The sequence below is a fragment of the Vanellus vanellus genome (genome assembly GCF_965231255.1).
Source record: "Vanellus vanellus genome assembly, chromosome: 3".
In the NCBI taxonomy this organism is placed as follows: Eukaryota; Metazoa; Chordata; class Aves; order Charadriiformes; family Charadriidae; genus Vanellus; species Vanellus vanellus.
The window spans coordinates 129,757,544-129,783,454 of record NC_138907.1 but is presented as its reverse complement, the minus strand read 5'-3'; the positions used below and the strand labels follow the sequence as shown (position 1 = coordinate 129,783,454).

The 25,911-nt window shown below is 64.8% G+C and overlaps 3 protein-coding genes across 4 annotated transcripts; 2 read left to right on the top strand and 1 right to left on the bottom strand.

Annotated features, from left to right (window-relative positions):
• Positions 1 to 428: 428 nt before the first annotated feature.
• Positions 429 to 4,485, bottom strand: SLC30A3 (solute carrier family 30 member 3; the record flags this gene model as incomplete). Its single annotated transcript, XM_082480331.1, has 8 exons — positions 429 to 574; positions 671 to 805; positions 1,146 to 1,251; positions 1,408 to 1,612; positions 2,184 to 2,337; positions 2,412 to 2,558; positions 2,644 to 2,816; positions 4,403 to 4,485. 8 exons carry the CDS (start codon positions 4,483 to 4,485, stop codon positions 429 to 431), a joined length of 1,149 nt encoding a protein of 382 aa, XP_082336457.1.
• Positions 4,486 to 7,070: 2,585 nt separating this feature from the next.
• Positions 7,071 to 20,970, top strand: LOC309670146 (uridine-cytidine kinase-like 1; the record flags this gene model as incomplete). Of its 2 annotated transcripts, XM_082480982.1 has the most annotated exons (14): positions 7,071 to 7,308; positions 7,635 to 7,741; positions 7,837 to 8,007; positions 8,514 to 8,585; positions 8,883 to 9,072; positions 9,180 to 9,241; positions 9,747 to 9,763; positions 10,548 to 10,646; positions 18,805 to 18,898; positions 19,009 to 19,071; positions 19,283 to 19,405; positions 19,601 to 19,708; positions 19,792 to 19,948; positions 20,084 to 20,970. In XM_082480982.1, the coding sequence occupies 14 exons, from the start codon at positions 7,071 to 7,073 to the stop codon at positions 20,155 to 20,157; spliced, it is 1,575 nt and encodes a 524-aa protein (XP_082337108.1). In that variant the 3' UTR covers positions 20,158 to 20,970. The 2 variants fall into 2 exon arrangements, with proteins under 2 accessions (XP_082337108.1, XP_082337109.1); XM_082480983.1 differs by lacking the exon at positions 7,071 to 7,308 and having other exon boundaries at positions 7,580 to 7,741; positions 7,837 to 7,962.
• Positions 20,971 to 21,678: 708 nt separating this feature from the next.
• DNAJC5G (DnaJ heat shock protein family (Hsp40) member C5 gamma) lies at positions 21,679 to 23,957 on the top strand. The gene is made up of 4 exons (XM_082481778.1): positions 21,679 to 21,850; positions 22,119 to 22,332; positions 22,450 to 22,603; positions 23,156 to 23,957. The coding sequence occupies exons 1-4, from the start codon at positions 21,738 to 21,740 to the stop codon at positions 23,236 to 23,238; spliced, it is 564 nt and encodes a 187-aa protein (XP_082337904.1). The 5' UTR covers positions 21,679 to 21,737; the 3' UTR covers positions 23,239 to 23,957.
• Positions 23,958 to 25,911: the final 1,954 nt, after the last annotated feature.

The following is a 25,911-nucleotide window of genomic DNA, read 5'->3' as shown; positions in this document are numbered from 1 at the left end:
ATCTCCCTGCTGCCCCATGGCCATGGGGGGGGTGGGGCAGCCCGTGGGGGCACAGAAGTGCTGAGGGCCAAGGCCAGGTCTGAGCACCCCCCCGGGCTGTCCCTTCCCTCCCCTGGGCCTTTCAGCGGCTCCCCCTGTCCCCTCTCCTGCAGGGGACAACAGGGCTCCTCCCTGGGGAGACACACGGTGGGACAGGGTCCCCCCTCCTCCTCTGGTGTTGGTCCCCTCCCGGCACAGGTAGGGGAGCCCCTGTGCTGTGGGGGCCAGGCTGTGTGTGCCCCCCTGGGACCCTGCGCGCTCGGGGGCACTGTCCCACCATGGGGCTCCGCAGCAGCGGGGTGGGTGCAGCGCAGGGACAGGAGCCCGAGCGCTGCACCCCCTCCTCCAGGGGCAGCTCCCACTGTCCCGCAGGGTGGGGGGCCGGGGTCTCAGGCCCAGGGGCCCTGGCAGTGCTGGCAGGCTGCCATCTCCTCCTGGTACTGCTCCACCTGCACCGTGCACGAGGCAAAGCCGAACTTGCTCCGAAGCTGGCTGGTGGCGTCCCGCAGCACCGTCTCGCGGTCGGCACTGGTGTCTGGGGGGTGGCAGGACAGTGTGGCTCAGCCCCAGGGCACGGGCAGCCGGCGCGTCCCCCTGCAGGATCTGGCCGTGCTGTGCATGGGGCACTCACCGACAGCCACATGCACTGACACCGCATGGTGGCTCAGCGTCAGGGCCCAGAGGTGCAGGTCATGGGCGCCCTTCACTCCGCTCACCCCCAGCAGCACCTCCTTCACTGTGTCGAACTCGATGCCTCGCGGTGCCCCTGCCAGCAATGCCTGGTCATGGGGGGGGGTCACCCCTGGCTCCCACCAGGGCCGGGGCTTGTGGTGGGAGGTGGGGGCTTCCCCAGGGACCAGTGGCTCTGTGGTGAGGCAGTGTCCCACCACGGGCCCTTTGCCTGGGTTGGAGAGGACGGACGGGCTGGGGGGGGCTCAGGGGAGCAAGGGAAGGACAGAGGGGTGGGCTGGGCGGAGGGCAGAGGTTGTGAGGGGGTGAGCTGCCACGTGGGGAAGGGGCTGTGGCAGCTCCAGCCCCAAGGAGCTCCTGTGCCCCCACCAGTGCCCTGCACCCCTGGTCCCACACCCTCCTCCCCTACTGCAAACCTTCCATGAGGACTCTGAAGACGTCCTTGAGGATGGTGAAGGTGGAGCCAAGGACGAAGACCGAGAAGAAGAGGGTGCTGATGGGGTCTGCGATCTTGCACTGGGGCTGCAGAGAGCAGGGGCTGTGTGGGGCCGGGGGTGGCAGAGCCGAGCTGGGCACCATGTGCAGGGGTGCCAGAGCCCAGCGCCCACCCCACAGCACCCTGTGTAGGGCTGAGGGAATCCTGCCCCTGGGTGGCGGATGAGGTTCCAGCCCAGGCACCTTGAAGTAGATGATGGTGGCAGCTACGAGGACACCGATGCTCTGCAGTAGGTCACCCACCACGTGAATGAAGGCTGCGTGGACGCTGGTGCTGCCGGGCAGGGGGCCATGGCTGGGCAGGGACCCCCCTGTGCTCTCCAGCTGCTCGTAGCCCACTGTGCCGTGGCCATGGCCAGTGGGGGACTGGTGCAGGATGTAGGCCATGCTGGAGAGAGCAGGGCTGGCTCAGCACTGTGCCGGGCAGGGTGTAGGGGTTCAATGGGTCCCCTGTGCCTGGACAGTGTGGCAAAGGGGGTGTGGGCAGGCAGACTCAGGCCCCCAGAGGGTGGAGAGGTGTAGGGCAGGGTCTGGCCATGGGGCAGGGCTGGAGGCACAGCAGGGACAGGGCAGCGGCAGCACTGCAGGGAGGCGTGTGGGGCCAGGACACGCGTGGAGGCAGGACACAGATTCAGGCCTGGGGCCCATGTGAGGGTTCAGACTGGGCATGGGGTCAGGGCTGTGTGGGGTGCTGCTTTGGGGGGCGCAGGGGATGTGGAGTCAGGGGGTGTGCATACACAGGCTGGAAGGCAGGCGTGTATAGGAGACAGGGAACAGGGGGAGGCATCGCTTGGGGACATGAGACCTGGGGATATAGGGACAGAAGGTGACCTAGGGGTCTTGGGGCACCGTGGGCGTACGTGGGCCAGGGGCATGGGAGGCCAGGGCTCAGGTTTGGGGTGTGCAGGGGAACGTGGGACCAGGGGACAGGGGTGCGCACAGCCCTATGTGGGACGTACACCAGGTTGACGCCAACGGCACTGGCGGATGTGGCCAGCATGGCTCGCGCCTCAATCTCGTAGTCATTGCTGACGATGCGGGCAGCTGCCAGGTAGACAAGGGCCGCGGTCACAACCCAGATGGAGAAGACAGAGGCCAGTGCACCCAGCGTCTCTGCGGGATGGGAGCTGTCAGCATCTGCCCCAGCTGTGGTGCTCTTGTGGAGCCATGTTCCCCTCCTGGCTCACCCGAGCGATGCCAGCCAAAGGTCATGGTCTTGGTGGGTGGGCGGGTGGAGACCCAGAGGGAGAAGAGACTGACGGACATACTGCCCACGTCTGTCAGCAGGTGGGCTGCGTCTGTCATGATGGCCAGGCTGTGCGCCAGGTACCCGCCTGCAGGTGCAGAGCAGCGGGCGCAGAGCAGCTGGCACCTCGTGCCCCGGCAGCCCCCCCGCCCCCATCCCCGTCCCACCATTACCTATCACCTCCCCGACCATGAAGACGCAGCAGACGGTGCAGGCAATGCTCAGCTGCCGGCGGGCCTGGAGCTTCCCCCGGCCGGGGCTGGGGGCGAGGGGGCTGCAGCGGCAGCGGGGAGCCAGAGCCGGGGGGGGCGGTGGTGCCAGGGTGTCCTGGGGGCCTGCAAACAGACTGGGGGCGGGGGTCACTGCCGGCCCTCCGCCTCCCGGCGCCCCTGCCCGGGGCTCCCGGTAGCCGCAGTCTGGCCCAGCTGCCCGGGGCTCCCCCTGGCCGCGCCGCCGCAGAGCACTGGGCACAGGGTGCCGCCTCTCCCGGCACCAGCTCCGTCCCATCCCGTCGCACCGGCTCCGTCCCATCCCGTCGCACCGGCTCCGTCCCGCCGCCGTCCCGGCCCGCCCGACGCCGGCGTGGGTGCTCGGGTGCCCGGTCCGGTCCCGGGGCCGCGCCGTGTGCCCGCCCGAGCCCCGCCGCCCGTGGGGCACAGGCAGGGTACGGGGGAGCCGGGACCGCGGCGGCCGAGCGCCCCCGTCGAGGCGGGCACCCACGGGGCCGCTGGCGGCGGCGGGAGGCGGCTCTCGGCGGGCCCGGGGAGATGCTCGGGGGACGGTCCGGCCCCGGCCCCGCACGGCCGGAGCTGCCTGCCTCACCCCGGCGGCGCTGCGGGGCCGAGGGGAGCCCGGGCCGGAGCGGGGGATGGCGGGGCCGGGAGCGGTGCGGGAGCGGGTGCCGGCGGGATTGAGGTGTCGCGTCTGGGGCCGGGCCGCCGGTGTGGGGACGAGGGGGGGGGGGGGGAAGCGGGGCGGGGGGGCGGTATGCGGTGGGGGGCCGGGGCCGGGGCTCGGGGCACTGATGCGCGGGGCACTAGTGCGGGAGCGGGGATGGATGGACAGCGGGTCGGTGCGGGGAGGCGGTAAACGGACGGTACCGGTGCGGGTGGGTGACGTCTGGGCGCCGGTACTAGCCGGACGGACACCCGAGGGGGGAGCGGGTCCGGCGCAGGGGTAGGGGTGCCGGTTCCGCTTGGATGGAGCCGCTGGCACCGGGGAGGGGGTGGGTGCCGGTGCCAGGGGGTGAGGGTCCCGGTATGCGCTGGAAGGAGGTGCCGGTGCACGGACGGTCAGGAATGGCGCGGGGTCTGCGGAGGTGCTCATGCCCGTGAAGGCGCGAGGGCTGGGGGGGGTGGTGTGGACGTGCCGGGGGTGCCGATGCTGGGGGGGTGGGCGGTGGGAGAGCTGGGCAAAGCTGGACGTGTCGGGGGCTTGCAGGTCCCGGGGGGTGGGAGCTGGTGCTGCCGGGGGGTGCGGGGAGGCCGCGAGGGTGGGCAAGCCGGGGGCGGTGTGGGGTGACGGACATGCCGGGGGTGATGAGGGAGCCAGTGCCGGCAGTGCGGGTGCGGGGGGGATCGAGGGCTGCAGATGCGGGGGGTGATGGAGGCGGCGGTGCCAGGGGTTGCCGAGGGCAGTGGGAGGTGGCGCTTGGAGGGGGTAATGGGGTGCCGGGGGTGGCGGTGTTGGGGTGATAGGGGTGGCGGTGGGGGTGCCGGGGTGCCGGTGCTGCAGGTGCTGGTGCCGGGGGTGATGAGGGTGATGGAGGTGCAGGTGATGGAGGTGCTGAGGATGCCGGGGTGCCGGTGCCGAAGGTGCCGAGGTGATGGGGGTGATGTGGGTGCGGGTGATGGAGGTGCTGAGGGTGCCGGGGTGATGGGGGTGCGGGTGATAGAGTGATGGGGGCGATGGAGGTGCGGGTGCCGACGGTACCTCTTGAGGCGCAGGCTGCCGTCGGCGCGACCGCCCCGCGGGCTGACCAGGCGGGCGCTCTCGGTGCCGGTCGGGGGCTCCATGCCGGGGGCGAGCAGCACCGCGGGCACCCGCCGCCGGGACCGCCGCAGCCCCGCCCCCGCCTCGTCCCCGCCCCCACCACGACCCCGCCCCCCACCTCGGCCCCGCCCACACGGACCCACGGGCCGGAGGGAGGGTGGAGCCGGGGCTCGAGTCCCGCCCCCACCGCCTGGCCCCGCCCCCTCCCAGGCTCCGCGCAGGGCGGGGGGGACCCGGGGGGCCCGGGGGGGTACCGAGGGTGGCGGCGGGGCCAGGGCCGCCGGGGCTGTGCCGGGAGCCAGTGCCGTGCCGGGTGCTCTGGTTGACTGGTACAAGGGGGGTCATATGGGGGAGTGTGATTGGGGGGGGGGGCTCGGTTCAGGTACGGGGGGGCTGCTTGGGTTAAGGGGAGGGTGTTTGGGTACAGGGGGGCTGCTTGGGTGTGTGGGAACTGGGTGTGTAAGGGGGGCTGCTGTCACTGGGGGCTGTTGAGAGGTACGGGGAGGACAGGTTGAGGGGGGGGTGTCCGCCTCACTTCTGTCCCTGGGGACACCATGGGACCAGGAGGTGATGGGACAACTAATCCGGGAACCATTTCCAAGCACGTGAAGGAGAAGCCAGCATGGCTTCAGCAAGGGGGGGGCTGTGCCTGACCAGCCTGATGACCTTCTGCCATGGAATGACAGGCTGGCAGACGACGGAGCACGGTGGCCATCATCCAGCTAGACCTCAGGGAGGGTTCTGACACCGTGTCCTGTAAGATCCTTCCAGAGAAGCTGTGGCAGCAGGGGCTGGATGAGTACACAATGGGGTGCACTGAAAACTGGTGGCATGGCCAGGCCCAGAGTGTGGTGGGCGATCAGTGGCACAACGTCTGGTTGGAGGCCAGTAACAACCAGTGTACCCCAGGGTTCAATACTGGGTCCAGGCCCATTTAATGTGTTCATTAATGACCAGGAGGATGGGGCAGAGGGTTCCCTGAGCGAGTCTGCAGGTAACACCAAGCTGGGAGCAGCGGCTGTGCGCCAGAGGGGACCCAGAGGAATGGTCTGACGGGAGCTCCGTGATGATCACCAAGGGACAGTGCAAAGTCCTGCCCCTGCCGAGGGACAATCCTGCAGCACCAGTACGTGCTGGGGGCCACCCAGTTGGAAAGTAGCTCAGCAGAAAAGGCCCATGGGGAACTGTTGGACACCAAGCTGATCATGAACCAGCAATGGGCCTTGTGAACAGAAGGCAAATGGCAACCCGGGATGCTTTAGGCAAAGCATTGCCAGCTGAGGGAGGTGGTCGGTGCCCACTGCTCAGCACTGCTGAGTGCACCCCTGGAGTCCTGGGTCCAGCGATGGGCTCCTGTCATGGTTTCAGTGGGGACAGAGTTGACTTTCTTGCTGGCAGCTGGTGTGGTCCTGTGTTTTGGGTTTGGGATGGGAGTGGTGTGATAGCACACTGCTGGTTTTGGTTGTTACTGCGCTCTCAAGGCCTTTTCTGCTCCTCATACCACCCCACCAGCGATGGGCTGGGGGCCACAAGGAGCTGGGAGGGGACACAGCTGGGACAGCCGACACCAAGTGGCCAAAGGGATATTCCAGACCCTATGACATCATGCTCAGGATATAAAGCTGGGGGAAGGAAGGGGGGATGTTCAGAGTGATGGCGTTTGTCTTCCCAAGTCAGCATTAGTCATGCTGGAGCCTGGCTGTCCCGGGGATGGCTGAGCACCTGCCTGCCGTGGGGAGCAGGGAATGAAGTCCTCGTTCTGCCTTGCTTGTGTGTGTGGCTTTTGCTTTACCCATTAAACTGTCTTTATCTCAACCCATGACTTTCTCCTCACTTTTAGTCTTCTGATTCTCTCCCCCATCCCAACCGGAGGGGTGAGCAGGCAGCTGCATGGTCCTAGCTGCTGGCTGGGGTTAAACCAGGACAGCTCCCCAGTGCAGGAGGGACATGGACAGACCGGGGAGAGCCCAGCGAGGTGCCACCGGGACACTGAGGGACTGGAGCATCTCTGCGGTGGGGAGAGGCTGAGGGCGCTGGGACTGCTCCGCCTGGAGCAGAGCAGGTCGGGGGCTCCAATCCGTGCGGATGAACCCCTGCGCGGGGGGATGGAGAAGAGGGAGCCCGGCTCTGCCAGTGGTGCCGGGACCGGGGGCTGTGGGCATATGCTGTCCCCCGGGAGGGTCCCTCTGGGCCCCGGGACACGCTGCTCGGTGCGCGGGTGACACGGGCAGGGGCTGCCCAGGGCTGGAGGGGGGTCTCCATCCCTGGGGACTCTGGTCGTGGCGCTGGGCAGTGGCTCCGGGTGGCCCAGCCGGAGAGGGGGGAGACCCCAGCGGGGCCCGTGCTCCACCGGGTGTTGGGCATGGGGCCGCGCTCGGGGTCCCGGTAGCCGCCCGGAGCCGGCGGAGCCCCCCGGCGGGCAGACAGCGCACGGGGGTCGGGGGGAGACCCGGGGGCGGGGCCTCCTGGGGGCGGGGCCTTCGGCGGGGCGGGGCCGGCGCAGGGAGGGGCGGGGCCTCCCGCGGGGGCCGCCGGGAGCCGCGCGCGGCCCGTCCCGGCAGCCCCCGCGGCCCGTCCCGCCCGTCCCGGCCCGCGGCGGCGCGGGGAGATGGCGGCGGCGGGCGCGGAGGAGCGGTGGGGCACGGCGGGCCCCGAGCGTGGCGCTGGGCCGCTGGGCTCGCTGCTGAGCCGGCTACCGCTGGCGCCGTCCCCCCGGCGGCGGACCGCCAGCCAGTGCCAGCCGGAGCCGCCGCTGCTGCGCACCAGCAAGCGCACCATCTACACCGCCGGGCGGCCGCCCTGGTACAGCGAGACCGGCGCGCCCGTGGACGAGGCCTTCGTCATCGGTGAGCGGCGGGACCGGGACCGGGACCGGGACCGGGCTGGGCTGGGGGAGGAATGGAGCCGGGGCCGGGGAAGGGGTGGAACCGGAGCCGGGCTGGGACTGGGGCTGCGGAAGCGACGGAGCCGAGGCCGGAGCCGCGACTGGGGAAGGGACAGAACCGGGACTGGGACCGAGGAAGGGACGGAACCGGGGCCGGGGCTGGGAAAGGGATGGGACTGGGGAAAGGATGGAACTGGGGCTGGGGCAGGGACCGGGATGGAGCTGGAGCAGGGAAATGATGGAGCCGTGGCTGTGGCCACCACGGGGCCCCCACCTGCTTGCCCGCAGGCCTGTGTGGCGGTAGCGCCTCCGGCAAGACGACGGTGGCAACGCGGATCATAGAGGCGCTGGATGTGCCGTGGGTCGTGCTGCTCTCCATGGACTCCTTCTACAAGGTGAGGGACGGTGTGGGCAGTGGGGTGCGGAGCAGTGACAGTGTCTGCAGGTCCAGGGGGTCTGGCGCGGCACTGAGCGGTGATGGTGCCCACAGGTGCTGGATGAGGGCCAGCAGGCACTGGCAGCCCGCAGCGACTACAACTTTGACCACCCCGATGCCTTTGACTTCGAGCTGCTCGTCAGCGTCCTCCGCAAGCTCAAGAAGGGCAAGAGCGTGAAGGTGCCGGTCTACGACTTCACCACGCACAGTCGCCGCCGTGAGTGGGTGTGTGTCACAGGGGAGCCAGGACCGGTGCTGTGGGGAGAGCCCCTGGGAAGTGGGGAACGCCTGTGGGGCAGGAGCAGGGAGTGTGGGGTCTGGAAGGGCAAAGGGATGGAGGAGCTGGGGGCCATCAGGTGTGGGAGAGTCACTCTGGGGGGACTGGGGGTGTAGGAGAGAGCACAGAGACATGGAGATGGATGTGGAAACAGGGTCTGGCACAGAGTTTGGGGAGGGGCTGCAGTGCAAAGCATGGAGGAATGCAGGGAGGACAGGGGCTGGGGAAGGTGTTTGGGCAGAAGTTTGGGGTTCTGGAGCAAGGCTCGGGGTTCTGGGTCGTGCAGGGGTGAGAAAAAGGGACCTTAACGGTTGGGTGATGTAGGATGGTTATGGGTAGTCCCACCCGTGGGTGACGAGAGCCCAGCGTGGGCCAGGGCTTGAGGTGCTGTCTGTGCTGGGTGTTGGCATTGCTCGAGGTGGGCAGGATGAGAACAGCTCTTATCTGCCCACAGAAAACAGTATATGGGGCCAACGTCATTGTGTTCGAAGGGATACTGGCTTTTGCGAACAAGGAGTTGCTGAAGGTATCGCTGCCTGATGCGGCTGGTGGCCCATCTCGGTGTGTGGTGTGGGAGGAGGTGTGCGGTGGTGTGCTGCGGGTGGGATGGGCGCTGTCCTGGCTCAGCCCTCGGTGCCGCTGGGACAGGGTGATGGCTGGGGGCTGCGGAGGGAGAGGTCGCCCACCGCTTGCTGGCAGAGCGCCTCCGTGTCAGAGGCTTTGGGGATGGCAGCAGCGCTGGGTGCCATCGCTGGGGCAAGGGGAATGAGGCAGGTCTGGCGGGGGGCTGCATAGGGGGTGCTCACCCCTCCCAGTTTTCCAGCTCCTGGACATGAAAGTGTTTGTGGACACGGACTCTGACATCCGGCTGGTACGGCGGCTGCAGCGTGACATCATGGAACGTGGGCGTGACATCGTGGGTGTCATCAAGCAATACAACAAGTTTGTGAAGCCAGCCTTCGAGCAGTACATCGAGCCCACCGTGCAGGTTGCTGACATTGTGGTGCCCAGGGGTGAGACTGCGCTGTTTGCCAGACCTGACCCAAGCGTCGGGAGTTGGTGTCCTGGGATGGGCTTGGGTCAGCCTGTGTCTGACCTGGCGTCTCCGCTCTTCTGTCAGGTGGGGAGAACTTTGTGGCCCTGGACCTCATTGTGCAGCACGTGCACAGCCAGCTGGAGAAGGTGAGGTGTGGGCTGAGTGGTTGCTGCTAGCGTGGGTGAGGAGGAGGAGGAGGAGAACTCTGCACACAGAGGGGAGGATGAGGCTGCTGACAGCCCTGTGCTCCTGGAGCACCCAGAGGCTCTCGGTGTCACCTCTCTCTTTACAGAAGGTCTTAGTGCAGCTCTCGGGGCAGACTGCACCGTGACACGAGGGCTGGGGAAGTGGAGATGGGTCTGGGTGCAGCGCCCACCGTGGCAGTGGCGCCTGGCACTTGTGGTCCGGCCTGGCCTCGTTCGCCTGCTGTCCCCCTTGGTCCCAGTCAGCTCTTAGTGATCTCAGCTCTCCCCACCTCACCCTTCCCTCTCGGCTGCGCCCAGCGGTGGTTTTCCTGCTCTGGGTTCAGCCCCAGGAGACGGGGTGGGAGCTGGACTGGGGCTGCACGGTGGCTGTGCCTGACTGGCGCGGTGACTGGATGTCCTTTCTCTCCCCTTTTGCCTTGCCGGATGACTCTGCTCTGCCACCCAGCGCGAGATCACTGTCAGGTACGTAGGGCCACTGCCAGCTGCAGAGGGGCCGGTTCCTGGGCTGGGGGTGGTGGGCTGCCAGCACCTGCTCTTCCCCGAGTCCTGCCTCTCCTCTGTCCCTGCTGGCCAGAGTTTTGCCGAGATGCCCGTGCGCAGCTGCTCTTCCTCGACAGCTGAGGTGACTGCCCTGCATGCAGCTCCTTGGGGGTTGCCTTGCTGTGGCTGCTGGCTGCTCTCTGACCTGTCCCATGGCAGCTATGCTTGATTCGTGTGATGGGCTCCCCGCACTGCTCCTGTCCCTTTCTGGAGTATGGTTCCTGCCCTGAGCATTAGATTGCCCTGTGCTGCTCCCTTCTGTGGGAGAAGTGTCCTGTACAGTCCTCCCTGTTCTCTGGGACTCGATGTAGCCAGCCTTGGTGGGACAGTACTCGTACCTCGGTGCAGCCCAGGCAGCCCTGTCCCAGAGTGTGTAGCATGGTCTCGTCTGTGCAGAGCTGCTTCTCCTCCTGCCTGGGCACCGGCAGAGGCTCGGGCGTGCGGAGGCTACAGACCGTTGGATGTGTGGTCATGGGAGGTTTGCCCTGGTTTTATGGGGTGGTACTGCTCTGGGATCTCATACCTGGTACCAGACCTGGGACTTCACTAGGGAAGGCGAAGCACTTTCTGGTGTCCAGTCTGTGCCGTGGGTTCTCCGTGAGGAGCTGTCCTTTGGTCGGGGGCCGCGTCCCTCTGTGAGGGGGTCTGGCATGGTGGCTCTGTGTGCGTGTGCTGTGCAGCTCTGATCGCTGCTTCCTTGTTGCAGGGCAGCTCTGGCCTCTGCCCACCAAGGGCAGCCCCTGCCGAAGACGCTGAGTGTGCTGGAGAACACGCCGCAGGTGCGAGGCATGCACACCATCATCAGGTAGGTCCCCGCCTCCTTTGGGCTTTCTTCTGTCCCCTCACGGAAGGGCTGTTCTGCAGGATCACACTACCAAACCTGGTGTGAGTTTTCCCTCCTCTGCCTTCAGGGGATCGGATGTAGGTGTTTTCTTGGAGCAGAACTGCTGACAGAGCTGGCTCCAGCCTACAGACACTTTTTTGGCAACAAGACCATGGCACATCTGCCCTGGGGTGACTTTTGAGCCACGGGCAGGCTTTTTGTACAATGAGAGGAGACTGGTTAGCTCTTTCCTAGCTGGAGCACAGAGCTGGTAGCTGGTGGCACGGGATGAGGTGCCCTTGGTGCCCCTCTCCTGGGACACTTTGTTTTAGAGCCGGCGTACAGAAGGGACCCAGGCTGCTGCTTCCACCACTTTGCCGCTCACTTAATCTTTTCACTCCCCACTGGTGGTCCTTTTTTCCGGGTGACAGTAGTGTTAGTGTAGGGTCAAGAGCTGAATCCTGTGCGACCACTGAGGTTCCTTGTTACTGCTGTTGCAGAAGCTTGCAGCCTCTGTGTGCATTTCTGCCACTGGGTTGTAAAACAGAAAGGGGATGCTGAGCTCAGCAGTGCTCTTCTGTACCTGCTCGCACTGTGGGTGGCTACCAGGACCCACAGAATCGTAGAATTGTTTTGGTTGGAAGAGACCTTTAAGATCATCAAGTCCAACCATTAACCCAACACTGCCAAGTTATCACTAAACCACATCCCTCAGCACCACGTCTGCCCTTCTTTTGAATACCCCCAGGGACCGCAACTCCGCCGCTGCCCTGGGCAGCCTGTTCAACTGCTTGACAAGCATTTCAGGGAAGAAATTTCTCCTAAGATCCATCCTAAACCTCCGCTGGTGCAACTTGAGGCTGTTTCCTCTTGTCCCATCTCCTGTTCTGTGGGAGCAGAGACCAACTCCCCCCTTGCTCCCCCCTCCTTTCAGGGCGCTGTAGAGAGCGAGAAGGTCTCCCCTCAGCCTCCTCTTCTCCAGGCTGAACACCCCCAGTGCCCTCAGCCGCTCCTCACCAGACGGGTGCTCCAGACCCCTCACAGCTCCATTGCGCTTCTCTGGACACACTCCAGTGCCTCAACGTTTGTCGTGTCGTGAGGGGCCCAAAACTGAACACAGCACTTGTGGTGGCCTCACCAGTGCCGAGCACAGGGGAACGGTCACTTCCCCAGTCCTGCTAGCCACACTCTTCCTGATATAGGCCAGGGTGCTGTTGGCCTTCTTGGCCACCTGGGCACACTGCTGGCTCATGTTCAGCTGCTGTCGACCAACACCCCCTTTTCTGCTGGGCAGCTCTCCAGCCACTCTGCCCCAAGCCTGTAGCGCCCATGGGGTTGGTGTGACCCATGGGCAGGACCCAGCACTTGGCCTCATTGAACCTCATACCGTTGGCCTCAGCCCATCCATCCAGCCTGCCCAGATCCCTCTGTAGAGCCTTCCTGCCCTCCACCAGATCAGCACTCCCGCCCAGCTTGGTGTCTTCTGCAAACTTAGCGAGGCTGCACTCCATCCCCTCCACCACAGCATTGATAAAGACATTGAACAGAACCGGCCCCAACACCGAGCCCCGGGGAACACCACTTGTGACCGGCCCCCAGCCGGACCGAGCTCCGTTCACCGCAACGCTCTGGGCCCGGCCATGCAGCCAGCTTTTCACCCAGCCAAGCGTACGCCCATCCGAGCCGCGAGCAGCCAGTTTCTCCAGGAGAATGCTGTGGGAAACTGTGTCAAAGGCTTTACTGAAGTCTAGGTAGACAACATCCACAGCCTTTCCCTCATCCACCGAGCGGGTCACCTTGTCCCAGAAGGAGATCAGGTTATTCAAGCAGGACCTGCCTTCCTTAAGCCCATGCTGACTGGGCCGCCCGCGTTGTCCTGCCTGTGCCGTGTGATGGCACTCAGGAGGATATGCTCCACAACCTTCCCTGGCACCAAGGTCAGACTGACGGGCCCGTAGCTCCCCGGCTGCTCCTTGCAGCCCTTCTTCTGGATGGGTATCGCATTTGCTAACCTCCAGTCCACCGAAACCTCCCGGGGTAGCCAGGACTGCTGATAGATGGTGGAAAGTGGCTTGCTGAGCACTCCCGCCGGCTCCCTCCCATGTGTTGGGTTGGAGAATGTAACCTCATGACCACATGCAGGCTGTACACCTCTTCATAGGAAGCAAAGTTTTCCTTCTCCAGGCTCCTCATGCGACTTCTCCCTGCTGAAGCGCAGGCAGTTCACAGCAGTAGAAAACCAGGTGATGTGGCACCTGATGTGCACTGGGCAGAGACCTCTGCCAGTGCCAAAGCCCACATACCTCACCCCTAGGCTGTGGACTTCAGTAGTTCTGAGCTCAGGTCCAGCTACGGGAACTACAGAGTGGCTTTTTCATGGCCTGAGCCAATTTCTGTAGTTCGGTCAGTGCTCTCAAAGGTAAATGAAGGTGGAAGGGCAATCCTGAGGGAAGAGCACCTCCAGAGGATGAAAAGGAGCAGTGTTCCCTTACCCGGGGCTGTGCCAGGAGAGAATAATGTGTCTTTGTGCGGCTGCCTGCCCCGTCTCTGCCCTTCCTCTTCACAGGCTCTGGCACAGGCCTTCTACCTATGGCTCCTCCTGTTCCCGCGGGAGAGCCGGCAGCATGACGCTGGTGTGTGCCGCTCTCGGACAAACGTGAGCCTGGGCTGACCCGTCAGCCATGCCGAGGGCAGGGTTTGCCAGCCCTTGTCCTGAAGGGACGGCACTGTGGAGGTGCTGAATCCTCATTCAGCTGTAGCTGCTGTTCCCATCCTCCTCCTTGAAGTCTGTGTCCTTTTGCCTTGCTGGGAACAGCCCGTGGTGCCTCCGCCTTTATGCCACAAACATCTAATAACCTTAATCTGCTTAGACTTAAGAGTTTGCTCGGCCGCCCTGGGGAGGGAGGGGATGAAACCCGTGCAGGTGGTGGTTGGAGCCCCACGGTGCCACTGATCTGGAGTTCCTGGAGCGGCGGTGCGAGCGGCGGGGCTGCGGCAGGGCGGACTTTGCCTCTTCCAGATGGTAAATGAAAAATACCACATTTATGAGGGGCGTTGACTTGGCCTGTCAGCCACCCCCTCAAATCCTGCTGCCGCCCAAGAAAGCGAGGAAAGCTGAGGCAGTGCTGTTACTAAGATCTCTGAGCTGAGGAATTCTTCTGGTAGAAAGTTCCTGTATTCGGTGACAGCAAGGCAGCTTGTATTTCTGGTGTTTGTAGGTGATACTTGGCAACGCTCGTTCGCTTCTGCGTGACTTCAGCATGGTGTAGGGACTGTTAATGGTCCTTACGTGTGACCCTCTGGGCTTTCCTCTGCTCCAGAGGTGCTGCTCCCTGCCTGCTGATGTTCTCCTGGGCTCCCTGGGGACGTCCAGGCTGCCGGGGGATCGAATGCACACCTTTAGCCAAACTTCCTGCATCTCCGTGTGTGAAGTCACTGTGTCTTGGCAAAGCCAATCTCTCATCTTCGTTCCATCTGCCGTGGTGCTCTCAGCCCCTTGGCACGCCAAACCTGGCAGCTGTGGGTGCACCAGGGAGCTGTGAACCGGGATACTCCTCCAGCCTCCCTCTTTCTGTCCCGCCTTTCCCAGTGCAGCTCCCTTGGAGACAGCCTGTTGATCTCGGCTTGCCAGGCTGCTGCCAGCCAACCTCGTCTCCTGTTGCTCAACACTGGAGGCTCTTCTGTGCTCCAGCCTTCTGTCTCTGAGCGCCCTCCTGGAGATGCGCATCTCGCGGAGCATAGTCACGGCAAATTCAGGCTTGGCGTCTGAGGGAGAAGTGGTTTCCAGAGCAATTTTCTGTTGTTGTGGAGAGGCGGAAACTGAAAAATAGTCCTGCACTGGAGTGGCTGAATGATGTTACTCATGATCAGGCTGAGGAAGGACAGTGTAGTATCATATCTTCCAACTTGCGAGGCGCTTCAGTATCGGGACCAGATTGCCAGAGTCAATAGGAGCATTTCGTGTCACACATCGGGACTCCGCAGCACCTGAACGGTCCTTCCTGCCCTCCAACAGCCCTGAGAGCCTTCACAAAACTTTTGGTCCCCCATCACTTATTGCAGGAAGAAAATGGGTGCAGGGGTCTTTTGTTACCATTGAGATAACTGGCTTACAGGGGTGTTTCCTCAAAGGCCCCTGGTGAGTGTTACAGCTTACGCTGGTGGATCCCTTGCTGCTGGGCTGTGTCCCAGTGCACTTTGGCAGAGCGGATCTCCTTTGTGCAGCGTCGGTGTGACTTGGTCCTGGAGCTGCTGAGACGACGAGACCACCGGCCTTTTGCTGCGTGGAGGTGGATGTCTGGCTGTGGTCGCAGTTGCTTTCAGGGGGCAGTGCCGTGGGACCGAATCTGCACTGTCTGCAGAGCCCCGCACTCCTCCCGCTGCCACCGGAGCACCTCAGGCTCTCTCTGCCGCAGGAGAACAGCGTTTCCTTCCCTCTGCTTGCGTCCTGGTACCCACGCGCTCGTGGAAAGGCTCTGGGATGTCCCCCATGGCACAGCCTGTGGGTGGCATGGGTCCCCTGCCTCTCTCGGTATGTTTGCTCTGGCCTGAGCCGTTGGACTTTGTGCTCTGGCAGGACACGTTGTCCAGAGCTGGAGCTGCTCTTGGGAAGCGTGTGGCTGTTGGTGCTTCAGCGAGGGGCAGAGCGAGGTGCTCCCTGCGCGCCAGGAAGCTGCCAGTGCCAGAGGAGGTGGTTCAGACATGGGACCTGTCCACGCTCAAGTCTCCCAGTCCTGAGAGCAATGTCTGGCTGTTGGCTACGCGCACTCCTGTTCGTGAGCGAAGCCGAGGCCATGTCCAGGCCCCCAGCCTGATGCGTGCCGGTCCCTGCCAGCCCACCCGGTGCCATCCCCTGCTGAGAGTGCCAGGGAAGATGGAGGTCCTGGAAGCCGCTGGCCGCAGCGCTGCCGTGCCCCGCTCTGGGGTCCCGGCTCACGGGGGTGCACACGCTGCCTGGGTTCGGGTCACCCCTCCGTTGGGGGGTGGGCAGCGCTGGCGCGGTGTGTGCCCTCGGGAGGGTCTGAGCCTGTGGGGTGAGCTGGGGTGGGTGTGCGGACAGCGGTGTCCCCTTTGGGGCCGCTCTGCCAGCTGAAGATGGGAGCACGCTCAGCACAGAGGCACAGCTGGAGCGAACCCGCTCTCCGAGCGCCGCAGAGAGGGTTCTCTGCTGTTGCCGGGGGGTGTCAGGGCTGCCCACCCTTGCAGCATCCCTTTCCCCTCGCTTCGTTGGCAGTTGCTCGTCCCCTGGGTAAGGAGAAGTTTCTTTACTGTCTTCACCCCTGCATGAAAAAGGGAGGCATGCTCAAGCCTTCATGGCCTGCAGAGAGGGACCTGGGAGCCCTGGTGGGAAACAAGTTGCCCATGAGGCAGCAATGTGCCCTGGTGGCCAAGAAGGGCAATGGCATCCTGGGGGGCATCAAGCAGAGTGTGGCCAGCAGGGCGAGGGAGGTCATCCTCCCCCTCTGCTCTGCTCTGCCCCGGTGAGGCCACATCTGGAGCACTGTGCCCAGTTCGGGGCTCCCTGGGTCGAGAAGGACAGGGAACTGCTGGAGAGGGTCCAGCGGAGGCTGCGGAGGTGCTCAGGGACTGGAGCATCTCTCTGGTGAGGAGCGGCTGAGAGCCCTGGGGCTGTTCAGCCTGGAGAGGAGAAGGCTGAGAGGGGATCCCATCAATGCTGATCAATATCTAAAGGGCAGGTGGCAAGAGGATGGGCCCAGACTCTTTTCAGTGGTGCCCAGTGACAGGACAAGAGGTAATGGGCACAAACTGGAACATGGGAAATTCCATCTCAACATGAGGAAGAACTTCTTTCCTGTGAGGGTGGCAGAGCACTGGCACAGGCTGTCCAGAGAGGCTGTGGAGTCTCCTTTGCTGGAGATATTCACAACCCACCTGGGCACGATCCTGTCCAACCTGCTCTGGGTGCCCCTGCTCTGGCAGGGGGGTGGAGGAGATGATCTCCAGAGGTCCCTGCCAACCCCTGTAGTTCTGTGGCGTGATAACCAAGGATGCCCCTCCATCCCTGGAGTGCCTTTCGGAGGCTGTGGAGGAACCTGCCTCTACGGCAGCACTGACGGGCCCATCCCACCTGGGTGAGGGGCTGGCCAGGATGGCCAACTGCCCGTTGGTGGCACAGTGGCCCCAGGGCCAATGGCCGGTGTGGCACTCATGAGGGGCAGCTGGCTGCCAGTGCTCGTGGAGGCAGGGCTGCTGGCGGATTTGTGTGCCTGGAACTCGGCTTCCAACGCTGCCGGTGGTGCTCCCAACGCTGCTGTGGGTGAGCGTGTGGGTGAAGCCCACCCATGGGGGAGCGCACGTACCGACAGCCCACACTGACAAGCTGGAGGCAGCGTGCCCGTTTCCTTCAGACCAGAACTGATTTTTCTGACTTTCTCTGGGAGTCCCCCGCTGTCCCCAGGCTTGTTGGAAATGTCCATGTCAGTGGGGTTTTCTGGTCACTGAGGAGCCCTCAGGTGTGAGCCACCCAGGTCTGGCTGCAAAAATATCTCAGGACAGTAGCAACTGTTTATCCTTCTCCTGAGTGCTGTTGACTGGGCTGTCTGTCATCGTGGTGCGATGTGAGAAGTGGCAGATGATGTCCTAAAATACAGAGTAAAAATATTCAGTATCCTTCTGGCTCTTCTGGACTGTAGCCAGTTCCACCTCTTCCATCTGGTAGCTGGCAGATGTCTGTAGGGCTCCTTTGTTCCTCACCTTCTCCAGAAAATACCGGGGGTATACATGGGCTGAGCTGCTTTAGACGCTGGTCGCAGAAGAGAACGCAGATTTCAGCCATGTCTTGTTAAACGCCATCCTTCAGTGTCAGCCTGCCGCTCGGTTATGGCTCAGCCAGGCAGCCAGAAGCTTGTTCTTGACAGTTCTGCAGTAAAATGGCTCTTACGTTATGACCTGCTACGTGCTCTTGCTAAAGCAGCCACGGACTGTGAGGGATGTAGCGGGACATCAGTGGATTCTTTATGGTCACGTTTTTAAACAACAAGCAGACCTCGGGGTCTCCTTTTCCTGCTGAGTGGCCTCTTGCTGTGGGTACACGTCCTTCAGGCACTCGCCGTAGCGAGAGCTGGAGGAGGAGCTGTTCTGCTCGCCTGAAAACAGCCCTCTGGGTAAGATGGGACGGGGACAGTGCCGTACGTGCTGGTGTTACCCTGCTGCATGAGCCGTGTGTCGCAGGAAAAACAATGCAATGTTTCATGCAGCGGCTCCTTGTGTGTGATGAACGAGTTGGACTCTGACATGTGGGCGTGCTGGCGGTCAAAACGCTCCCGCTGAGAAGGGACAGCCTCTCTGCCCTGGCGTTGGCTCCGTGCACATGCAGCTGGCTCCGCTCCTCCTGAGGGAGAAGGGGAGGGTTCCTGTGAATTACAATCCTTCTGTGGTTTTATTCTGTTTTATGTTTAATTTATTTCTTGCTGCCCTCAGCACTTCAGTGTTGCAATGAAATGATGCCAGGTACGTCAGAGACTGCCTGGTTTGCTTGCAGCAGTTTAACTTGGTACCTAAATGAGAGGAGTTGGGGACACGTGTCAGACATTGTCCCGTTACCAGTGTCACCTAACCTAGCCACTCTTGGCCGCGGTGTGGTCTGGTCTCTCTCACGCTGAGGTGCTCCCAGGGCAGCTGTCCTGCCGTGCCGTGGTCCCTGCTGGCCGTGCTCCTCTGGCCGGGCATGTGCAGCGCGCTTGCTGTGTGCTCCCGAGTTCCTGCTGCCCCGAGAACCAACGGTGCTGGCGGATGTTCTGCTGCTCCCACCCCCCGTTCTGCTCCTGGCTCTTTCCACGCAGTCAGCAGTTGCGTCCTAAATCTCCATCCCTGCAAATCTTCCCGCGGAGATTCAGGAGTGATTAGAGGTTGTGCTCAGAGCAAGTAATGCTGCGCTGCCGCGCTTGTCTCTGGGGCACCTGCCTCATCTCTGTCCAGGGTCAGGGTGGACATCATGTGGTCCTTTCTAGACAACACCCTCGGTCTTCAGCAAGCCCTGAAATGGTGGTGGTCAGTAACTGTCTCCTCCCCGCGAGCTTCCAGGTTCCCACAGCTCTTTGTTCCTGCCGGCCTTCCTCTGGAAGGCCCCATTTGCTCCAGGGGCTCCACTCTCCTCTCTCACGGTGTCCTCCCTCAACAGGAACAAGGACACCACCAGGGACGAATTCATCTTCTACTCCAAGCGCCTGATGAGGCTGTTGATCGAACATGCCCTCTCCTTCCTGCCGCTGAAGGTGAGCAACCACTCCTCTGGTGCAGCCACGGCCACGTCTCCCCCTCCCTGAGCCCCCACGCCACGCGACACCCGGCTTCGTCCGCACTCCCTTCTCTCCCCTTTCTGCAGTCGGTCACTGTGGAGACGCCCCAGGGGACAACGTATGAAGGAAAGCGGTTCCACAGGCAGAGGGTGAGACATCATCCCGGCCCCTTTCTCCCCACAAGCACATGGCTGCCCCATCCCGGTTGGGCACGGACTGGGAAAACCTGCCGGCCCCAGGGTCCGTCCCTGCGCAGATGAGCTGCTCAGCAGGGTTGTCCCCTCTGCCGTGGTGCCAGAGCCTCGGGGGCTCACCGAAACCGCTGTGAACCAGGCGAACGTGGTCTCGTCCCTTCCCCAGATCACAGGGGTGTCCATCCTGCGAGCGGGGGAGACCATGGAGCAGGCCCTCACCGCTGTGTGCAAGGACATCCGCCTGGGCAAGATCCTCATCCAGACCAACCACGACACGGGGGAGCCCGAGGTGAGCAGCCGAGCCCCCCGGCACCACGGGATGGGCGACCGCCTCTCGTCCCGTCGAGTCCCCCAGCACTGCGGGATGGGCGACCGCCTCTCGTCCCGTCGAGTCCCCCAGCACTGCGGGATGGGCGACCGCCTCTCGTCCCGTCGAGTCCCCCAGCACTGCGGGATGGGCGACCGCCTCTCCTTTCCTCCGCAGCTCCACTACCTGCGCCTTCCCAAGGAGATCAGTGAGGACTACGTCATCCTTATGGACAGCACTGTGTCCACCGGTGCTGCAGCCATGATGGCAGTGCGCGTCCTGCTGGTGAGGGGCCAGGGACCGGGGGGATGGGGGGTCATGGGGCCCTCCTGGCGCCGGCCGGGCTCTCAGGGCTCTGTGTGCCGCAGGATCATGATGTGCAGGAGGACAGGATCTTCCTGCTGTCGCTGCTGATGGCTGAGATGGGGGTGCACTCTGTGGCCTACGCCTTTCCCCGCGTCCACATCATCACCACCGCTGTGGACAAGAGGATCAACGAGGAGTTCCACATCATCCCAGGCATTGGTGAGGCGGGCAGGGGTGTGCTGTGCCTTGCAGACCCCCGGCAGCCCCGTGGGTGCCCCGTGGCCACACTGAGGGAGCCCTCGGGGGGAAATTGCCGCGGGGCTGGTGCTGCCACTCTGTCCTCTCGTCCTCCAGGTAACTTTGGGGACAGGTACTTTGGCACCGATGGCCCCTCCGCATGGTGTGAGAGCGACAGCATGGACTGCTGAGCAGCCACGGGGCCGGACCCCCACCTCTGCCCCCAGGAGGAGCTCTGCCAACCCCCCCTGCCGCAGGACGAGCCCCTTGCTGCCAGCATCTCCCCCGCGGCATCCATCCTCCCAGGAGGAGGAGGAGGAGGAGGAGGGATGGTGTCTCCTGTGGCCGGGGCGGGGGCAGAGGGGTGTTCCTTGCCCCTGCAGCCTCCCTCTGCGCCCCAGCCAGCGGCACATGCAGGAGGGAGAGGTGGTGTCCCCCCCGTGGCTGGTCACCCTCTTCCCTGGGGAGGGGGGGAAGGGGTCCCGTCACCTTGAGCCCCCCCTCCGGGTGCTGGGCAGGCTCCCGTGCTGGAATCTGTATTTATTTGATATTTATTTTGAGCAGCTGCCCCCCCCCCCCCCGGCTCTGCCGCAGGGCCACCTGGCTGCTCAGCACCATCAGGGATTGGGGATCTCCTCAAGGGACCACCATTGTCCCCGGGGGTCCCACACTCCATCCCTGCTGGGGTGGGGGCTCCCAAGGGTCTGACATCCAAACGCTGGCCCCCACCCCCAAGGCCTGTGGCCACTGGGGCTGCCCAGCCTGGGGGGGGGGCCATCCCTGGGGCCTGTCCCCGTGTCCCGGGGGGGCTGTGGTGTGCCCCTGCTGCCCCCTGTGCTCAGGTTCTTCTCCAAAGGGGCAGCGGAGGGTATGGCCGCCGGGGCGCTGGAGCCTGGCTGCCCCCACTGTGCTGCCTGAAGCGGCTCAGTTGCCCCCCCAGACCCGGGGCTGCCCCCCACACCCCCACTGCCTTCTTTTTGTACCCCAATAAAGGAGCAGCGCGACCCCTCGCCTGCTGCCTTCTGCCTGCGCCGGGACAGGGACGGTGCAGCCATGGGGGGGCCTGTGCGAGGGGGGTGTCACTGCACACTGGGGGGGTGGGGGGGTTGTCACCACATACTGGGGGTGCCGGGCAGTGGGATAGGGGTGGCACCGTGTACCCGGGGGGGGTGTGATGGGGGTGTCACTGGGTGTAGGGGGATGTCACTGGGGGGGGTGTCACAGGGGTGTCACTGTGATGGGGGGACTGTAACTGTGATGGGGGGGTGTCATGGAGGTGTCACTGTATGCGGGGGGGGGGGGTAGGGGGTGCTGGGGGTGTCACTGTGTGCGGGGGGGTTGTCATAGAGGTGCCACCGTGTACCGGGGGGTGGTGATGGGACTGTCACCGAGTGCGGATGGGGGTGTCGCCGTGTGCGGGGGGGCTGTCACAGTACTGTCACCGCCTACCGGGGGTGCGGGGCCGCGCCATGGGGGTGTCACGGGGGGGCGGGGGGGCTATGTGTCGGGGGTGCCACCGCCTACCGGGGTGTGTGTCCCTGCGCCGGGGGTGTCGCGGCGCCGCCACCCCATACCGGCGCGGCGGGGGGTGGCCGTTCCCGGCGCCTGCGCAGAGCGGCGGTGGCGCGGGCGGAAGCGGCGGGCGCGGGACCGGGGCCGGGTCGGGACCGGGACCGGGACCGGGGCAGGGGTCGGGGCAGGGGCCGGGGCAGGCCCGGGCCGGGGCGGGCGGTGCCGCCGGCGACCCCTTCGCTCTCTCCCTCCCTCCGCCATGGCCGAGCCCGGGCGGGCGCAGCGGAAGCTGTCCCGGGTCGGGGAGAGCCTCTACCGCGTCCTGGGCCTGCAGAAGGGCAGCTCCCCCGAGGAGATCAAGAAGGCCTACCGGTACGGGGGGGAGGCCCGGGGAGTCGCACCGGGGGTCGACCCGCGGTCGAGGCGGTGCGGGACAGGAGGGGCCGCGGGACAGGGGGGAGGGGGGGCCGCTCCGGGGGGGGGGCGGGTGGGTGGAGTCCGTCCCTGCCCCCGTCCCTGTCCCCGTCCTCGTCCTGTCCCCGTCCCCTCCCTGTCCCTGTCCCATACCCCTCCTATCCCTCTAATGTCCCGTCCCCCTAATGTCCCGTCCCCGTCCCGGTCCCCCCGCCGTGCCCCGCAGGAAGCTGGCGCTCAAGTACCACCCGGACAAGAACCCCGATGACCCGGCGGCGGCCGAGCGCTTCAAGGAGATCAACAGCGCCCACGCCACGCTGAGCGACGAGGACAAGCGTCGCCTCTACGACCAGTACGGCTCCCTGGGGCTCTACGTGGCTGAGCAGTTCGGGGACGATGCCGTCAAGCACTACTTCCTCATGTCCAAGTGGTGGTTCCAGGTGAGCCCTGCCCAGCCCGTCCTCCGCACCGGGCAGCACCGGCGCTGCCATGATGGGGGCCCGGCTGCTGGCGGGGCTCAGGGGGTCTCACAGGGGCGGCTGTCTCCTCCCCGGCAGGCCCTGGCTCTGTGCTGCGGTGCTCTCACCTGCTGCTGCTGCTGCTGCTGCTGCTTCTTCTGCTGTGGGACGTGCTGTCCGCCAAAGGAGGATGAGTCCTACAAGTATGTTGACCCCAAGGACCTGGAGGCACAGATGCGTGCGGAGGACGGCGGTGAGTTGATCTGTGTGTCTCCAGCCCACCTGGCCCTGCCTCGCGTGGGGCTCTGGAGGAGGCCCCCCCGTCTTATTTCGTGTGGGGGATGGAGCTTTGGCTCAAGGTTTGGATCAGACTTAGCTGCAGCTCTTGCTTATCTGTCAGCCCTCGGTGTCTCTTGTTTGGACCAGGGCTGGTGACAGCAGTGGAAGGGGCCACCGCACAGGCCATGGAGGTGTCTTCTCCTTGCTCGTTTTCCTCTGGGCTCCCTGAAGCCCCTGCGAGGGTCTGCAGCCCAGAGACACTTGTACCCACATCCTCCAGGAGTGCGGGGAGAGCAGCGTGCTCCAGGCTGGCTTTGTTCCCTGGGCACTGGCCATACTGGTGCCTGCGGGAACTGCCACAGGGTCACTTTGCAGGTTTCCGTGGGATGGGAGGCACTGCTGCATGGCTGGTTTGGGAGCTGTGGTCTGTGGGAGCCTTCAGAGGGGTGTTGGGGTGTCCCAGATCCCTGTTTGCCAGCACCACAGGACGGCGCTGAGCCCCTGATCTGCAGCTCTTCTTTTCCAGATCCGCAGATACCTGTTGTGGCGCAGCCCCCGCCTGCCAGTGCGGAGCCCTTGCCAGCTGCCAGCACCAGGACCACTGCCTGAGGCTGGCCTCAGTCCCGCCGGTTCCCCCAGGACTCCGGGCAGGGATCCTCCTTTGGGACTGTCACTTTCCGGGACCCCGGTCGCACCACCTCAGGGTGGCTAGAATCTCAGGTTAATTTGGCCAGCATCAACGCAGAGGCTCTTCCACCCCTGCTCGAGCTCCAGGGCGGTGCCCCTGTCTCCCAGCACTGGTGGTGGAGGTGGCCTGGAGCCTGCACTGCTGCGCCCCATCCCCAGTGCCTCGCCTGCTGCTGTGCCCCCCCAGCCCCGGGCACCAGCAGCCGGCCCGTGCTGCCGCGGGTGGAGACCTCTCCAGGCCAGGCTCCATAGCTCACAAGCGTGTCCGAGACCGTTAGCACTGTAACCTCTGGGGCTGGGCTGAGACCGCTACCTGCCCTCACGGGGATCCTCCTGCTGGGTGCTGGGTGCCAAACGCTGCTCGTGGGGTTGGGGTGCTGCCTGATGTACCCCCTTCCTCTGCCCAGCCACGGCCCCAGGGCACTGGCTGCACCCCACGCTCACTGCTGCTGGCAGGCGCCCCGCAGGGCTGGGCCCCGTACAGGCACTTTCCTTGGGTTTGTATAGGTTTTATGGGCACCATTAAATGATGACAGGATGGGAATGCCTTTCCGTGTCGTCACTGTCCCGTCAGGAGCTGCCTGAAAGCTCTGCAGTGGGATGTGGCTCTGCCCTGTGCAGGGGGACTGTGGCCGTGGGTCCCGCAGGGGGGGTGGGCTGCGCGGGGGGGTGGAGTAGGTGGGTCATGTCCCAGGGGCTGCTGGAGGGGGTGCTTTCTCACAGGGGTGAATGTCACTCTGTCTCCTGTCACCTTCCTGGGACAGCTCTGTGTCCCCCAGCTGATGCTGGCTCCCACGGGGCTGTGCTTTTCCCCCTCCTCACTGTGGTGGTGTGTCGGGCAGCAGCAGCCCGGCCAGGCACCCTGGTCCTGCTGGGGTGTCTGCAGGGACTGTCCACATTCATTGGTGACACGGACAGTGGGACAGAGCGCACCCTCAGCAAGTTTGCCCATGACATCAAGCTGAGCAGTGTGGTGACATGCCTGAGGGACTGGATGCCATCCAGAGGGACCAGGACAGGCTGGAGAAGTGGCCCTGTGTGATCCTCCTGAGGGCCAACCAGGCCAAGCGCAGCGTCCTGCACCCGGGGGGGGGGCAGCCCCCATTGCCAGCACAGGCTGGGGATGGAGGGATGGAGAGCAGCCCTGCCGAGAGGGGCTCGGGGGTGCTGGGGGGGAAAGCCGGCCAGGAGCTGGCACCGTGCACTGGCAGCCCAGCGAGCCCCCGACATCCTGGGCTGCATCCCCAGCAGCGTGGCCAGCAGGGCCAGGGGGGGTTGTGCCCCTCTGCTGCGCTCTGCTCTGCTCTGGGGAGACCCCCCCCCAGTGCTGCCTCCAGCTCGGGGGCCTCAGCACAGGAGAGACATGGAGCTGGTGGAGCGGGGCCAGAGGGGGCCCCAGAGCTGCTGGGAGGGCTGGAGCCCCTCTGCTGGGAGGACAGGCTGGGAGAGGTAGGGGGGTCAGCCTGGAGAAGAGAAGGCTCCGCAGAGACCTTATTGTGGCCTTCCAGTGCCTAAAGGGGCTCCAGGAGAGCTGGGGAGGGACTTTTTTACGGGGGCATGGAGTGATAGGATGAGGACGAATGGCTTCAAACTGAAAGAGGGGAGATTTAGATTAGATATTAGGAAGAAATTTTTCACTGTCAGGGTGGTGAGCCCCTGGCGCAGGGTGCCCCGAGAAGCTGTGGCTTCCCCATCCCTGGAGGTGTTCAAGGCCAGGTTGGACGGGGCTGGGAGCAACCTGGGCTGGGGGGAGGTGTCCCTGCCCAGGGCAGGGGTGTGGAACGAGATGATCTTCAAGGTTCCTTCCAGCTCAAATCACTCTGATTCTATGATTCCTCCCGCTGCTGACGTGCCATGTGGCACTGTCCCTGTGTCCCTGTAGCCCCGTGGGAGATGGCCACCCCGGGCAGGAGCAGCGGTGGGGCTTGGGCCGGCCCTGCCGGGAGCAGCTCCCCCGGCGCAGAGTGTGTCGGCTGAGGGCTCGGTGCGTGGGTGCTGCCATGCCGCGCTGCCCTGGAGCTCTGCTCCCTGCTTGATCAGGGCTGCCCGCTCTCTCCAGAGCACTGGTCTTGCCGTCCCAGTGGGCAGAGGGGGACACGGTGAGCCCCCCCCAGGCAGCAGCCTCTGCCCACAGCTGCACGGGCTCTGTCTCACCTCCTAAATATAGCCAGAGTGTCAGGCCGAGCGGTGGGACGGGGGTGTTCCTGGCACCGGCCTTCCCGGGCGCCCTTCCATGCTGCTTTCGGGGGGTGCTGACACCGGACAGGGTCTGTGGGGCCCGGGGGGGCCTGGCCTGTTCCCCAGCAGAGCCCGCGCTTCCCCGAGAGAGCCCGGCAGCTCTGCCCTCCCCGGGCCCTGCGGACCCCACACCAGCCACCCGCGCTCCGGCGGGACGGGCCCGCAGCCCCCCGTCCTCCCCGGGCGGGAGAGGGCAGAGGAGCCCCCGGGGGGCAGCGCCGCTCGTCCCGCGGGGAGCGGGGCTCTGCCCAGGACGGGGCTCAGCGCTGGGGTGGGACGGGCCCGAAGGGGGGGTCTGCCCGGGGTGGGAGTGTACGGGTCCCCTCTGCCCCGGTCGCCTCCCCGGGGCCGCTCGGG

Excerpts from the sequence above, each read along its gene's own strand:
- DNAJC5G (XM_082481778.1), top strand. The coding sequence starts at position 21,738 with ATGGCCGAGCCCGGGCGGGCGCAGCGGAAGCTGTCCCGGGTCGGGGAG. Across the intron at positions 22,333-22,449 it reads TGTCCAAGTGGTGGTTCCAG|GCCCTGGCTCTGTGCTGCGG; the intron begins GTGAGCCCTGCC and ends CCTCCCCGGCAG. Across the intron at positions 22,604-23,155 it reads GATGCGTGCGGAGGACGGCG|ATCCGCAGATACCTGTTGTG; the intron begins GTGAGTTGATCT and ends CTTCTTTTCCAG.